This window comes from Acanthopagrus latus, chromosome 12 (genome assembly GCF_904848185.1).
Source record: "Acanthopagrus latus isolate v.2019 chromosome 12, fAcaLat1.1, whole genome shotgun sequence".
Classification (NCBI taxonomy): Eukaryota; Metazoa; Chordata; class Actinopteri; order Spariformes; family Sparidae; genus Acanthopagrus; species Acanthopagrus latus.
The window spans coordinates 18,573,549-18,587,950 of record NC_051050.1 but is presented as its reverse complement, the minus strand read 5'-3'; the positions used below and the strand labels follow the sequence as shown (position 1 = coordinate 18,587,950).

Here is a 14,402-nt window from a genome sequence, read left to right as displayed (position 1 = left end):
ACGCCTGAATACAGAACCAAATCCGTTGGCTCACACACACCAACACGCAGCCCTCCCACATACACTCCCACAAATGGAGAGCGGTGCTTTTTGCTCACACGACCACCCCCCTGGTGTTTTAGTACTGACATTTTGGCAGCGCCGGTGAGTAAATCATCTGGCAGTCCAGCGGTTCGCCTCTGTTTTTTCTGTTTTATTTGAAGTTAGTTTTCTGCTCCGGACAAGCTTTACTGCCGTAGGATTTAATTTCATCCCATGGCTTCCTCTGTTGTAGATAATTTGTCTTGGCTCTCATTTAAAAACAAAAAAAAAAAAACCTGTTAGCTTTCCTAGCCATCATATGCAACCTTTTCCATTTCTTTTCTACCAATGTCTAAACTGGCCACCAACATATATGCAGTGTTAGGAGGAGGTGTTATCCAAGAATAGTAAATGATGTAATAGTGTCGTTTTCAGTAATTGTTCCCAATTAAGCAAACGATTGGTCAGCAAAGAGTGTATGCCAGACTGTCGCCTGCTCGTGTCCATATGGAAGGCATCAAATTAACTGATCGTAGCATTTTCACTATTTTTGGATATTCACTACAGGTCTGAAAAAATGTAGCACTTCATCAGTCAGAGTGGAAAACTCTAACATAAAAACATAAATACATCAGCTAGTTGCTCTTTAACAAACTCTGAAATACCTAATAAACGTAATGACCAGAAGAAACACTTTTCTCTGACTTTTCCAGTGGTTCAGTGTGAATGTGAATTATGCATCAGATGCAGCAGAGTATATTTGGAATAATCTGTGTAATGTGATAATGAGATCCAAGGTGACATCCTCTACATGTGTTCACCTGGCATGAGCCACTTTCTGTTGTCTCTGCATTTGAGAAAAGTTATGTGCTTTTCACAAAAACATTGAGGGAAAGATGTCTCTTCAATATTTGTGATAAAAGTGGCAGGGGAAAGGCCGAGCATCCATATTTTATCTGCTAAGACTACTAAGACTCCGCAGTCATGCTAGCAGCTCTTTGAGGCTTGAATTTAAGCTAAATGCTAACAGCAGCATGGTAACTGCATGCTCACACCAGCAACGCTAACATGCTGATGTTCAACAAGTATAATATTTACCATATCCACTTTCATAGATTAACCTCTTAAAGGATAAGTTCAGCAAAAAAAAAGGAAAATTCACTCATTATCTACTCACCCCCAATCCAATAGGAAGTCAGGGTAAGTTTCCTAGTCCACAGAACATTTCTGCAGCTTCACAGCTTCACAGCTAAACAGAGTTGCAGTTTTCTCCTAAACAACTGAAGAAGACTTGAATTTTGTCTTCTCGAAGAACATATCCCTTTTACCTTTTGGTAATCAGAACCAATCACAAAGTCAATGCTGCCGGAAGAGTATTTAGTTTTACAGGTATTTGATAAACAAATGGAAAGACACTAAACCAATGAAGATGGTCAGGGGATTATCAAACAGTTCATCAGTTTTTGGTAAACCGTCCAATAGTTGTTGATGCATTTCACTTAAGCCAAAAATATTAACCTCATGAACGCACTAGATGAAAAGTCAGGAGTCATAAGGATACACCCTCTGGGAACCATGCATGCTTGTACTGGTAGATGCTCAGACATTTCAGAGGATGAGAGACATTTTTGACCTCCTGGTGGCACTAAAGGAAAAGTTAGGATCAACAGAGTCATTAGGATTCGTCCTCTGAGGATCAAGAATGTCTGTACAAAACTCTATTTATTTGTTTATTTTGTTTTTTTGGCGGGAGAACGAACCTGCAGATTTGTAAAAGCCACAGTGGGTCGATGGGCTCACATCCCCCTCCACCCTTACCCCGGACTCACACACACACACACACACGCACACACACACACATACATGCACACAGCCCCCTCTCATAAGCTGTGATGAACACTGAGCCACTCTTCTGTGCATGTTTGTTTAAAAAAGAGCCAATAACCCCAGAACCTTGCTCCTTCTCCCTCTCCCCTCATCTCACTCCACTCTCTCTCCTCCTCTCCGACTAGGGTGAGATGGGAGCCCCCGGTCCAAACGGAGTTCTTGGGCTTATTGTGAGTAGCAGCTTGTGTGTGTGTGTGTTTCCATGTCTAGTCTCGGTACTCTCCTCACTTTCAAACATCCTATTTTCGCAGACACTTACTCCATAAATACATAGCTGCAAAGGACTGTATTTAAATGAAACAGAATATGCCTGCTTAATTGAGAAAATGCTCTCAATTAGCTCTCATCATCATTTACACTGCCAGACACTTTTGTGGGAAACCAACCCCCCCCCCCCCCCCCGTATGTTCTCCACCACTGTAAACATATTTAAAATAGTAAGAGTGGATGGGATCCGAGACAAGTTATTTTGACTGTCTGAATTTGTGCACCTCCCACTTCCTCTCAAACATGACACTGTACGATCAATCAAACAGACCCTAACAAAGCATGTTGTTTTCCTCTTCAATCCCCCTCTTATTAACTATTTTTGAACAGCCCCCCGTGCCCTGCCCACCCATCACCTTGCCCTCCACGCCTGCCCGGCCCCGACAGCCACATAATTGTGTCTGATTATAACGTCTCCCTGGTTTCTCTTGTCGTATCCCGTCTTCACCCGTGGCTGCTGCTCCTCCCGATCTATTCTAGGCCACCGGTGGTGGCAGCAGGCCTGTAATTGGAGGACTCTCTGATTACAGCTCTGCTCTGAGCTCTGTGTCCTCTGCCTCCATCTGACTGACAGTGTGCTGTACAGTACTGTACTGAGCTACACTTCAAAGATATAAATATACAATCACCCTCATCAAGGGACCGGGGTGAAGGCAGGCCACTGTTGGAAGAAGGGAAAGTGTTATCAGGACACTTTATCTCTCTTTTTCCGCATGTCACGTACAAACACCACCTTCATTTTATCCTGCTTTGATTCGATGGAGGTTGTGAAGGTTGTTGTACTGCCCAGGAATTGAATCAACCCTTGTGGTGGGCATTCGGAATAAATCCAGGAATCTGAATTTAATTCCAACATTACAGAGGACAATATATTGTGTTTCTTCATGCATTTTTTGCAATTTGGACAGGTAAGCATGAAATGTGTGTCTGATAGAGACAGTTAAGTGTCAGTGGGCCCTCTAGAGGCCTCCGGCGCCATAGAACATAAAACAGATACTGTTGTTCTTTAGAGGCAAATATCACTCCAGTTGAATCCTGAGTTAAACTTATTAGAAGGCTTATTAGATTTTCCCAGCTGAAGGAGTAGAAACGGATTAACCTTCCAACTCTCAACTTTTTTTTTTTTTTTTTTGCGGCACATGATCCAGTAACATCCCCTGTCACACATACAGATGCTGCAGGATTCACAAAGAGACAAATATTTAATACGCCGAGCCAACGCCACGCTGTAGGTCTCTGCAAGAAAAAAATGTGCAGAGCAAAAGAGAATGAAAATGTGACCTCAAGCACTGATTTGTCACATTTGCATCATTTGATTCAGGCTTCACATGAAACACAATCTTGGCGTCGGACTGCGACAAATTCCTTATCTCTAGAATTTGGTCGTATATTATTCACCCATTGTTTTGTGTCGTGCACAATGTGATGGCAGCATGGATAATCTGGAAGGAAGACAGTGAAGCTTATTCCTGCTTTTACCGAATGCCAAAGTGAACTCAAGTGCACTCATTGTGTCAGTTTGTTGGAGCCATGTGTTGATCTGTACTTTATGCATATGATATCACTGAATCTGAATATGGTTCTTGTTTGTCTCCTGTTCTGGCATCAGGGTGATATGGGACCTGTGGGAGAGATGGGCCTTCCAGGACCTTCTGGACTGAAGGTAATCTTACACAAACACTCAGATGGAAACTGTTACCTTCAGTGTATCTTGTGTTTTCATGTCTGACTTTAACCTCAATTCCGTTTTGTTTTAAAACAAGAGTATAGCCGATAAGCAATCTTTAGCGAGGTTGGGTTCGGTGGGGTCCCTTTCTAACTCGTGTGTTGGTGCTTGTTCCAGGGGGTGCCCGGAAATCCCGGAGAAGCAGGACTGAAAGGTGATAAGGTGATCTGAATATTCCTGTTATTGGCCTGTGTTTGAGCAGCATGTGATGGATATGTGCCCCCTTGCATCTTACTGTACCTTTAGAAATAGAGCATGCTTTCATTAGGTCCCACCTTCAAATGACAACGACACATACTCTCTTTTGCTGATTTAAAACATGATGTTTGACAGCTTTCTTTGATTTCCACTAATATTAGTCCTTCCTATGTCATTTCTCTAAAATCCACTGTGTGATATGTATCTCACCTGCCCTGTTTTCATTTTTAGACTGAGCTTAAATAAGCATACAAAGAAGATTAAAATATAATAAAGGAAATATGGCTTTTTAAGTTAGTTATTAGAGGATACCACCCTCATATCTGTTTGTCATTACACCTGGCTAAGTGGTAGTCCAGCACATTCCACGTTTTTGGATGATAACTTTAATTAATGAGCCTCAGAGGTGTTTATGGGCAGATTTTTTGACCTTATGATAGAGCAAGGTTAGCTGTTTCCCCCTGTTAGTTAGGCTAAGCTAACCAGGAGCTCATTTTTACTGTCACAAAATTTCACACTAATTCTATAGACGTTTCACATTGTTATTGCTTCAAAATAAAATAGATTGAAAGAAACAATGCAGAACAAAATGAAGATAAATAAAAAATTAAAGATAAAAGACAAAAATATAAAAGACAATCAAACTCAGTAAATTCAAATTTACAATATATTAAAGATTAAAGAGTTCCCTCAGTGGTGGGATTCACAGCACAGCTAGTGCTCTGATGTGAAATCCCAAGAATGAAGGTACATATAAAATCCCTGATTTAACATAAAACCCACTGCAGTACAATCTTGAAATCATTCTGCATTAGCTGTTTCTCCTCCAAAGACCAGAGAAAATGTACAATTACAATTGAGCCTGGGGTAGATAAAAGCAAAAATCACCTACCCAGAAAAAAATCTTGCTCCATAATTGAATAAAACAGGAGTGCACCACTTGAAGTAACCTCTAATGGCCGGTCTGAATACAATAATATATCAACATTATGCACTGGACCACAGTTGGAATCAATAAGTCTGTAATTACTGATCTGTATGACTCTGAACATGTGGGTGTCAGAATAATTGCCGTCAGCGCCTTACATAAGACACATTGACACCATATGAAGCACTTGGCTTATGCAATGTTATGCAAGTAGATTCAATATGTGCGAGTGTCGTTAACGTACAGACTGGTTAATTACTATTGTTTGTGGAAAACACTGTTGATGAAGATGTGGTTGATGAAGTAGAAACTTAAAATCCTACTAATGTTCTCCATTTCTCTCTTTTTTTTCTGTCCTTACCTTCCATCTGCCTGCTTCAGGGTGATGTTGGCATTCCTGGAGAACAAGGGGAGATCGGGTACAAAGGAGACAAGGTAGAACACCACAGCGACACATATGCATGTTATAAATGTCCATCCTCAAACAACACGCACATTCAGAGTTACACAGCCTTTGTTGTGCCTTTGTTAATGACTTAGCCAGATGTGCTGTGTCCATCTTGTGGAAACTCTTATGTAAATCCTCCTCATTTGTCTGTGTGTAAGCAAAATCCAACCCTTTTAGCGTCATAGAACAGAGTGTTCCCAAGAGATAACAGAAATACTGAGCGGAGTCATGCATGTCTAATGTCTGTTTTTCCAGAAAAGAGATCGGGGTTCTGTTTTTTTGCTTCTGAATGCTGTCCGACTGTCTGTCTTAGTTTTTAATGTGTCGTGTTTGTATTGGACAGGGCATCCAGGGCGCTCCAGGGTTACCAGGCATCCGTGGGAAACCAGGACCGCAGGTTAGTACTGAGCACAACGTCGAGAAATACAGTAAAATGCTACGTTGTCTTCTCAAGGATTACAGGTGCAATATGTAAGAATTTTGGTAAGAATTTTCAACAAGTTATCTCAACTACAGTAATCAGCAGAAGGTGAAAAATAGCAGCCTTAAAATTATGACACGTATGTGTTGTGTTGCAGAGATATCTGTTGAGGTTAGCATGCTAACCCGCTAGCCCCCACCAGTCCTGGTCCATGGCTCATCTGTTAGCGGTGTAAATACTGACACTCCTGCACTGCTCTAAGCTCCCAGTCCAGACCACTAACTGCATGGCTATCTGAGCTGATTAGCTAATGGCAGCAGTTAGTGGTAACTCTGATTATATGCTGCACCCCTGCTATATATTGCAAATTAAAGTTTATTGCTTTATTTCACTGTCTTGCTGAGAGTTAGATCAGAAGATCGACAACAGTCATACCAGGGCTACAGCCAGCCCACAGTTAGCTTAGCTTAGCATAAGCTAAAACTAGAAGGAAAAGTTGGCCTGGCCCTGGCTAAAGGTAACAAAATCCAAATACCATATCTACTAAAACTTAAAGCTGTTGCATTATATTAAATGGACATATTGACATATTGGGTGACATAAGGGGTGATGTCCTTCTAATCGAAACATATGTCCTAAAATATCCGACTATTTATTTAAGACATTTCTCATGTTCTTGTTTGTCTTTGTTCCAGGGCAAGACAGGAGAGAGAGGCCCTGATGGTGCACCTGGACCTCCAGGCCCGGAGGTTTGTATTTACATTGCTGTATTGAATGCTGGAGCCTGTGTGTCAGACAGACAATAGAAATCATTTCTTTGTTTGACTGATCGTGACAGGGTTTCCCTGGTGACATGGGACCACCGGGAGAGAACGGCCTTGAAGGACCAAAGGTGAGCAAAACTGTCATCTTGTCTAAGTAGATTATCAGCTGGCGGATGGTTCAAAACATAAAGCAGGACAGGACTTAGAGTCTAAAGTCATGCTTGCAGTAGTCTGACTGGTATAAGCCTGTCATAGACCATTCCTTTCTTTGCCGTTTTCAAGTTCAAACATTGTACCGCTGTGTTCTGGGTGTGAATCATATAAACGTACGCAATCTGATGAATCTTTGTCATTTCACTGTCTTCTGATGGATTAGTAATTTTGAAAAAAATGGATTGTTTAATCTGACCATATTTCAAGCTAAAACAAGAGGTTGATAACCAGTCCTGAAACACACAGCATGTAATGGACCGATAATGTTAACTAGGAAGTTGATGAATGCTCACGAATGTGCATCCAGACTTTCACTGTCCATCCTCTTTTCAGTTGTTGAATTATTGGGAAGCTGTAAAATTAAAACAATTCATCATATTAGTTTACATTTATATGACGTGTAACCTTACTCCAGCATTCAAATGTTGTAGGCTGAGTCATCTACTTAATGCATTTCATTGTGCTAGCCTGCTATGGTCGCACTCAAAGCAAGGTACAGAAAAAGCTGATGAAAATACCGTTAGTTTTGCAGGTATTTGGTTATAAATCAAAGAACTGGCATTAAAGTAAAGGTTCGACTCTCACCAAAGTCATAAGGCTTTATTCTCTTGGGACTGTGCCTGCACAAAATCCAGCCAATAGTTGTTGAGATATTTCTGTCTAGGCCAAAGTGGCAGACCGACATTGCCTTCCCTAGAGCCACATAACTTGTGCCTAAAAACATATGTGTAAATACGGCATTTACCTTTCCACATTTGCGCTCATTTGACGACTCCTTTTTACCCATCCAGGGAAAGCCAGGGGCCAGAGGTTTACCGGGGCCACGAGGGGTTCCTGGCTTGGAGGTAAGACTGTCAGACACCGCCCACATCAGAACGACCCCAAAGCGCCAAAAGGCATTAAAACTTTTACGGCACAAGGCTTCGCTTTGCCGAAGGGCTGCTTTATGTCCCCAAACATAATTCATGCTAAGATCAATATCATCTGTTCCCAGGGAGATGAGGGCCCAATCGGACCACCAGGACCAACAGGACTCGAGGTGAGCTATTAGATAAACGCCTGAGGTTGCGCGGATCACTGTTATTCATGTGAGGATCATTCAGTCTGTGTGTGCATTCATGTAAGTTTGTGCATGTTTGTTTAAACTGCATCCCACAAAGGACAAACCATCCATCATGTGCATCGTTGTGGTTTCAGTCATTATCCGTTGTATGTCAGCGGCAAACGAATCAAAGGAAGAAGAAGCCTCAAGAGGGTTAGAAATATCATGCAGCTTGTGGAATCCCAGCGAAATGATGAAGCTAAATTTGTTTGCATACTTTGTCGCACAGCAAAACAAGTTAGCTCACAGTCTTTTAGTTTGTAGTTTTCATAAGTAAACTACATAATGTCTTACTTTAAATCATGTGTGGCTTGCTTTTAGTCTCACCTATACACTATGCAGTAAAATGTAATTGCTTGATTTTAATCATGCACCCCAAAGTTTGTTGAACCACTTTAAGAGTCAATATGCACATTATTTGACAGAATTAAGCAGGTCGTGATTATTGATTTTTCATGGTTTTGCATTCGATGGTTGTTCGGACTTGTCCTGCTACAACAAAGGACTGCATGCAATCCATATTCTTGGCCACCAGGGGGTGATAACTGCCATCACCATGTTTATAGGTGGCAAGATTTATAGCTGCTATAAAGTGCTGGAAGATGTTAATGGGCCACTGCAGAAATATAAGATTTGTTGACTTTATTTCTCAAATGCTTTATTGACTGACAAAGCAAATTGCCCATAACTCTTTTTTTACTTTTTCATAAAAAAAAAGGTGTAGCTGTTTTCCTTCATTAGTTCATCTTCACCCTCCTTCCAGTCACCCTGTACTTTCTTTGACTCCAGCCCCCCTACGCAATGTCTCCCACCCACTCACTCTTCTCATTCTTTAACCCCCCCCCCCCCCCCTTCTCCTCCTCCATCTGAGGGGAAGTGGTGTATGACTCCTTCAGGAGCTGTGATTGATCTCTGGCCAGGTGCCACAGGTCCTCCTCCAGCTCCACCTCGTCCGTCTCCTCAGCCAGCTGTCTTTTAGCTTCCCCCGGCTCTGCTCCGAGTGACACCCTCTTTCTGCCTCTCTTACCATCTCTCACACCCTCTCAGTTGCTCCTCATCCCTCTCTGGGAGCCCGTTCCTGCTCTTTCTCTTAAGCGTGTCTTTCTGCGGCTAATGCGGTCAATCGCAGACTCAAATCCAAATCAGGTGATAAGAAGTCCTGGTCGGCTCATATTAATTCTCATGTTACTTCAGGAATCTGCTTTTACTGTGTGCTTCTGAGTGAAATACAGTGTTCGACTGTACTGTCTTATGAGGGCTGCCAACCTTTCTGGAGTCAAACTTTGGAATTGTTGAGTCACGGAGTCTTTAGGAGTTTGGCTTACACATTTGTGACCCGCAGTTATTGCTGGTAAAAAAGCACTTAGCCCCCCTCTTAACCCCGGGAGTTACTGTCTGTGCAAGAGGAACATTACAGTCATTGAACACTTTCCCAGCTTGCCAAAATGTACTGTCAGCATTACCTGTAAACGCCATTACATATTTGGGCGCTATGCACTGTACAGTGAGCTACAACAGCTGCAGCATGCTTCCCCTCTGCTCCCTCTTCAAGCTGTCATCTCACAGGAAGCAGGTCCTTTATGTTCATTGGGAATTTATGATGAATGGTAATGATGCGTTTAAAGGGCAGAATGTATGTCTGTAAAACACTATTCATTTGTCTGTGCTGTGTCCTGTTTCAGGGTAGAATGGGCAGAAAAGGATTTCCTGGGAAGGTCGGGCCAGAGGGAGTTAAGGTGAATAAAAGTCACTACCTCTATCTATTTTTTTTCCCTTTTGATTTTATATCAGAAACAAATGACCAGTAAGGTATTTGTCTCTTCAGGGAGAGACCGGCATCCCAGGAAATGTTGGAACCATGGGAGAAAGGGTAAGAAACCCTGACGCAGCCATTTTTTTTTTCCAAATATCTATCCATTCATCCATCCAACATTGAGTCCGTGTGTTTCAGGGCTTGGTGGGTTTCATCGGACCTGTGGGAGAGACAGGACTGGCAGGAGAGAAGGTAAGATAACTGGTTCTTTCCATTGTAATTCATTGTTATAGGTTTGACACAATACGGCCATGAAGACTGAATGTTGTGCTCATGTATGCTCAGGGGGACCGAGGAGAGATGGGCCATCCTGGACCACCTGGAGAAAAGGGATCCACGGTAAGAGGAAATTTATTTAAAGAGGAAATAGACAATTTATTCAGCTTCCCGACCTTCTTAAGTTTCCCTGTGGGACGACTGTTAGCAACATGACTACCACTAGCAGCCCATCTTAAGCGAAAAACCAACCGTAACAATCCCGAGTTGACATAGACTCCCTGATCTCAGTTCTATGGAAAGGCAGAGGAAAAAAACATTGTATTAATAAGTAGGATTTGTTGCTTATTGTTCTTCTAGAAAGAATGTTGTTTTTGAGCTTTCTATAGTCCAGGTGGTAAGTGGAAACACATATCGATGTGGGAACAGACAAAATACCGGAGAACTCTCCATTGAGTCAATGCCTGTTTGTCCTCGGCCTCTGTCACTCTCTTTGCCTTATTTGCCTCGTGCATTAGCAGGATTCAACAGTTTCAAAAGTTATTCCACTTGTTCAAACATTACCTGGACATAGCAATCAGGGAAAACAATGTCTTAATAAGCCTTAAATTGATTGAATCTGTATGTTGATGGTGTAATTTTTGTACAACCATCAAATTGTGCAATCAGCATTTACATCAGTATAATAAGTTAAAGCAAAAAGTATGATAAAAAAGTGACATTTAAGAAGTAATTTAGCCCAAATATGAGCTTTCTGGGTCCAGTATCATTGAGAAAATCCAAAGAAATGGCTATCTTAAACTAAACAGTGTGTGGTATTCCCATGGGAATACACCGATGTGTGATATTAAGTCAATGGATGAGGACATGCCAAAGGGGAAGGGAGGTACATCGCCCACCATGGACCATTTAGGAGCATGTTTTCTAAGCAGTGGTTTGGCACTTGGCAGGAGGCTTTTAAGTGGAAAAAGTCGTAACGCTGGTTTAAACAAAGGAAGAAGTAGTTCCAAGGGATCACTTCCAATGATTTGCCTCCTTGACGGTGTTAAATGGCCGCAGGAAGTGCTGCTGACATCTCATTCCAAAACACCAGATTTGCTCAGAAGAATAAAGAAACAAAGACAGATGACGCATTTTTAGACATCCACCCATAGTTTCTCTGACACCAGAGTGCCCCTGCAGGTCCTCCGTTTCATGACCTTCACTCCCTCACTGTCACACACCTTGCCTTCCTCTTTCAAACAGAGCAAGTGGCTGCTCCATCACACTCTGTCTTTATCTGACACGGGCCGTCTAATATATACTGTATGACTGGCTGGAGTGGATAAGAATTTAGTCGTCATTCTTGCTGAAACAGAGAAAAGTTTCCTGCTGGCAGACAGCCAGTTGGATTTCTCTCAGGACTTAACCACACACACACACACACACACACACACACACACACACACACACACACTTACACACTTATAAGGAAGTACTCTGTTGTCCCGCTCACCCAGCTGCAAAACAGAAACAGACCCTCTGGAAAAGACTGCATCATACAATGTGAAGAGGAGCTGACCAGCAAACATCTATAGCCGCTTAACAGAGAACTCACGATGCAGACGTCTATGATTTATTCCTGTGGCTACATGAAAGCAGAGCAGCCTCCTGTGCTATAGGTTTTTGCATATTGAATGGCTTTTTATTGCGTTTATCCGATCTGAGTGGTCCGACTGAAAAGACTCCCCATTTCATAGTTATGCTTTTACAAATGGGCCGGCCAAAAAGCGGGTCCAATAAAAGAGGGAGCGAAGCAGCCAAAAGCAGTATGTTTTCAGATATAAAATCACCTCCTCAGGCTCTCTGTTTTTCTCTTTTTCCCCATTGTCTCTTATTGTTGCAGTAGATGTGGTTTCCAGCGCTGTACAGAGCATTTCTGCAGATGTATGTTTGTACTTAATCGAGCGTGTGTATGTGTGTGTGTGTGTGTGTGTGTGTGTGTGTGTGTGTGTGTGTGTGTGTATGTGTGTGTGTGTGTGTGTGTGTGTGTGTGTGTGTGTGTGTGTGTGTGTGTGATGGAAATCCAATTTGTTACCTCAAACAAAATCAAACCTTATGGATGAAGAAGTGAGTTTTTGTCTCTGACTTTGTAAATCTTGACTCCAGTGATGTAACATAAATGTTTAGTTTAGTTTGAGAATAGGCTGTCATAGTTTGTGTGGCAACAAACACACATACTCCTCCAAGGATAAGTTCACACAAGAATGAAAATTAAGTCTGTATGTATCGACGCACTCCCATGTCGATGGAAAACATCTTTCCAAATCCATTTGGTATCTCGGGGCTTCTGTAGACTTGGATATAACGGGGTGATTTGTATGGAGCCACTTTCCGTTGTTTTTTTTCCTGTTGTTTTTCGCATTTCAAAAACAAATCCCCATCTGCTTCAGTTGTGTTTTTTCTCCAACGCTGTTTTGCTCTGAAGCTCCGGGAATGTTTTGCGGACTACAAAGCTTCACCAGACTTTCCATCTCCGCAAGGAGGGGAAAAGATTCTGACTAAATTTGAACTTTTGGGTGAACTTATCCTTTAATGGCTTTATTGTTGCTGAGTCCTTGCTCAAGCATGTAATTCCCTGTTTTGTCTCAGGTGTAATTTATGTATTGTGTATGTGTGTACGTATGACAGGGTCACCCAGGGACACCAGGTGAGACCGGGCCTACAGGACCGCCAGGAAGACCAGTAAGTCAACACTCTTTTACTCACACTTTCGCCCTTCATGTCACTTGAGTGTTTACAAACGATAGCATGAAGTTAATGAGTTGTACGGTTATCAACATCAGGGGTTCAATCTAGGTTTAGTCTGAGAGTAGCATTGATGGCTATGTCCGAGAAAACTGACAAACAAAAATGTCTTTGTCTGTTTCTGTGTACAAAAGTCACTGTTGATGATAGTCGCGTTGATAACCCTCGGTCTGCAGGAAAGGTTTCTCTGAGCGTGATGAGAGCTGGCAGCCTCCCGCTGAACCTGCATTACCCTCCCGTCAGTCAAAAGCCCAACACCTATAACCAATTAGAAGCTGCCCCGGCCCTCCGTTTCCCCTCGCTGTGTCCTCGCCACAGCCGGGTTTGACAGAGAGCGGGTCTGAGCGCTGGTGGAAGGCGGGGGCCACTGAGCCACCAAAACAAACATAAATACGGGGCTCAGGGGTGCAGCGGGACAGGATTCCAAAGCAGGCCCTTTAATTGGTGTGAGTGACAGATCTTACAACAAACCCCATAGTGTGTTCCCGAGGTCAGGCTGCCCCCCCAGGGTCAACAACCAGGGGGCTCTGTGCTCTGTCAGTGTAAACCTTTGTTTAATCTCTCCTTCTCTCTTTCCTTTCCCCCCACTCTCTTCCTCTTCATCCCCTTTTTCCTTTGTTCGTCAGGGCCCTCCTGGAGCGTCTGGGCCAGCCGGTACCAGAGGACCCAAAGGCCTACGGGTAAGTTGGAAGTGTCACACCTGTTGTTATGGCAGCTAACAAAGTTTGTGCAGATACGCATGACTTTTGTTTTGTGTATGCTGTAATGTGTGTGTGTGTGCGTATGTGTGTGTGTGTGTGTGTGTGTGTGTGTGTGTGTGTGTGTGTGTGTGTGTGTGTGTGTGTGTGTCGGAAAAAATGTGTTTGAACGTAATGAAGTGATATGAAACTGCCTCTGAGCTGAGGTCATGTGTGTTTAATGGACACGGCCGCTTGCGTAACACAATCTCGGGTTCAGAGTCAAAGCGCGAGTCTGTTTCATCCTTTTCAGAAGTCAGTGCTCATTATAGCTGCTGGAAGAGCACCAGTGATGTAAGACAAAACATTTTTTATACCATATAAATGGAACAATGACTAGTAGCTGTAAGAAAAGACCCGCTGAATCCAGCTACATGACGTTCATTGTCATGGAAAATGTGACCGGGCTTTTGTGGTAATTCTGGAGGTTGCTTTGTAGATAAATTTAGTAAACTGGGGGACATGATTTACGGGAGGGATTAGCAGTTTATCAGCTTCTTTTTTTTTTGTGCTTCAATGATTCTGGGATAGCAGATTGTTTTTAAACTCTAAACAGCATTCACAAAACACAATAGCAGCTTTTAGGCCTCGAATCACAGCTCAGTTGTATATGTTTCTGACATATGGTGAACATTTGAAAGGACAATCAGATAATGGTGTACACTTTTAAAAGAAAATATATTTTTTACCTCCACCAAACAGTTTATGTTTCCATCCATGTCAGTTTGTTGTTTGGTTTGTCAGTGGGATAACACAAAAACTACTGAACAGATTTCCACAAAAACTTGGATGACAGATGGAAATAGACCCCATTAACTTTTGATGTGGATCCAGTTAAAGCAATATTATGCAGAAACTGGCATTTTGCATGACT

General features: G+C 42.5%; 1 protein-coding gene across 3 annotated transcripts in view; it reads left to right on the top strand.

The window, feature by feature from the left end:
• Positions 1-14,402, top strand: part of col27a1a (collagen, type XXVII, alpha 1a) — an 89,021-nt gene that overhangs the window by 58,784 nt on the left and 15,835 nt on the right. For all 3 annotated transcript variants that reach the window (XM_037117795.1, XM_037117794.1, XM_037117797.1), the window contains 15 exons: positions 2,034-2,078; positions 3,785-3,838; positions 4,019-4,063; positions 5,409-5,462; positions 5,819-5,872; positions 6,592-6,645; positions 6,735-6,788; positions 7,665-7,718; positions 7,868-7,912; positions 9,658-9,711; positions 9,801-9,845; positions 9,927-9,980; positions 10,074-10,127; positions 12,675-12,728; positions 13,418-13,471. In XM_037117795.1, coding sequence (XP_036973690.1) covers positions 2,034-2,078; positions 3,785-3,838; positions 4,019-4,063; positions 5,409-5,462; positions 5,819-5,872; positions 6,592-6,645; positions 6,735-6,788; positions 7,665-7,718; positions 7,868-7,912; positions 9,658-9,711; positions 9,801-9,845; positions 9,927-9,980; positions 10,074-10,127; positions 12,675-12,728; positions 13,418-13,471 — 774 coding nt within the window. The remainder of the gene's footprint in view (positions 1-2,033; positions 2,079-3,784; positions 3,839-4,018; positions 4,064-5,408; positions 5,463-5,818; positions 5,873-6,591; positions 6,646-6,734; positions 6,789-7,664; positions 7,719-7,867; positions 7,913-9,657; positions 9,712-9,800; positions 9,846-9,926; positions 9,981-10,073; positions 10,128-12,674; positions 12,729-13,417; positions 13,472-14,402) is intronic.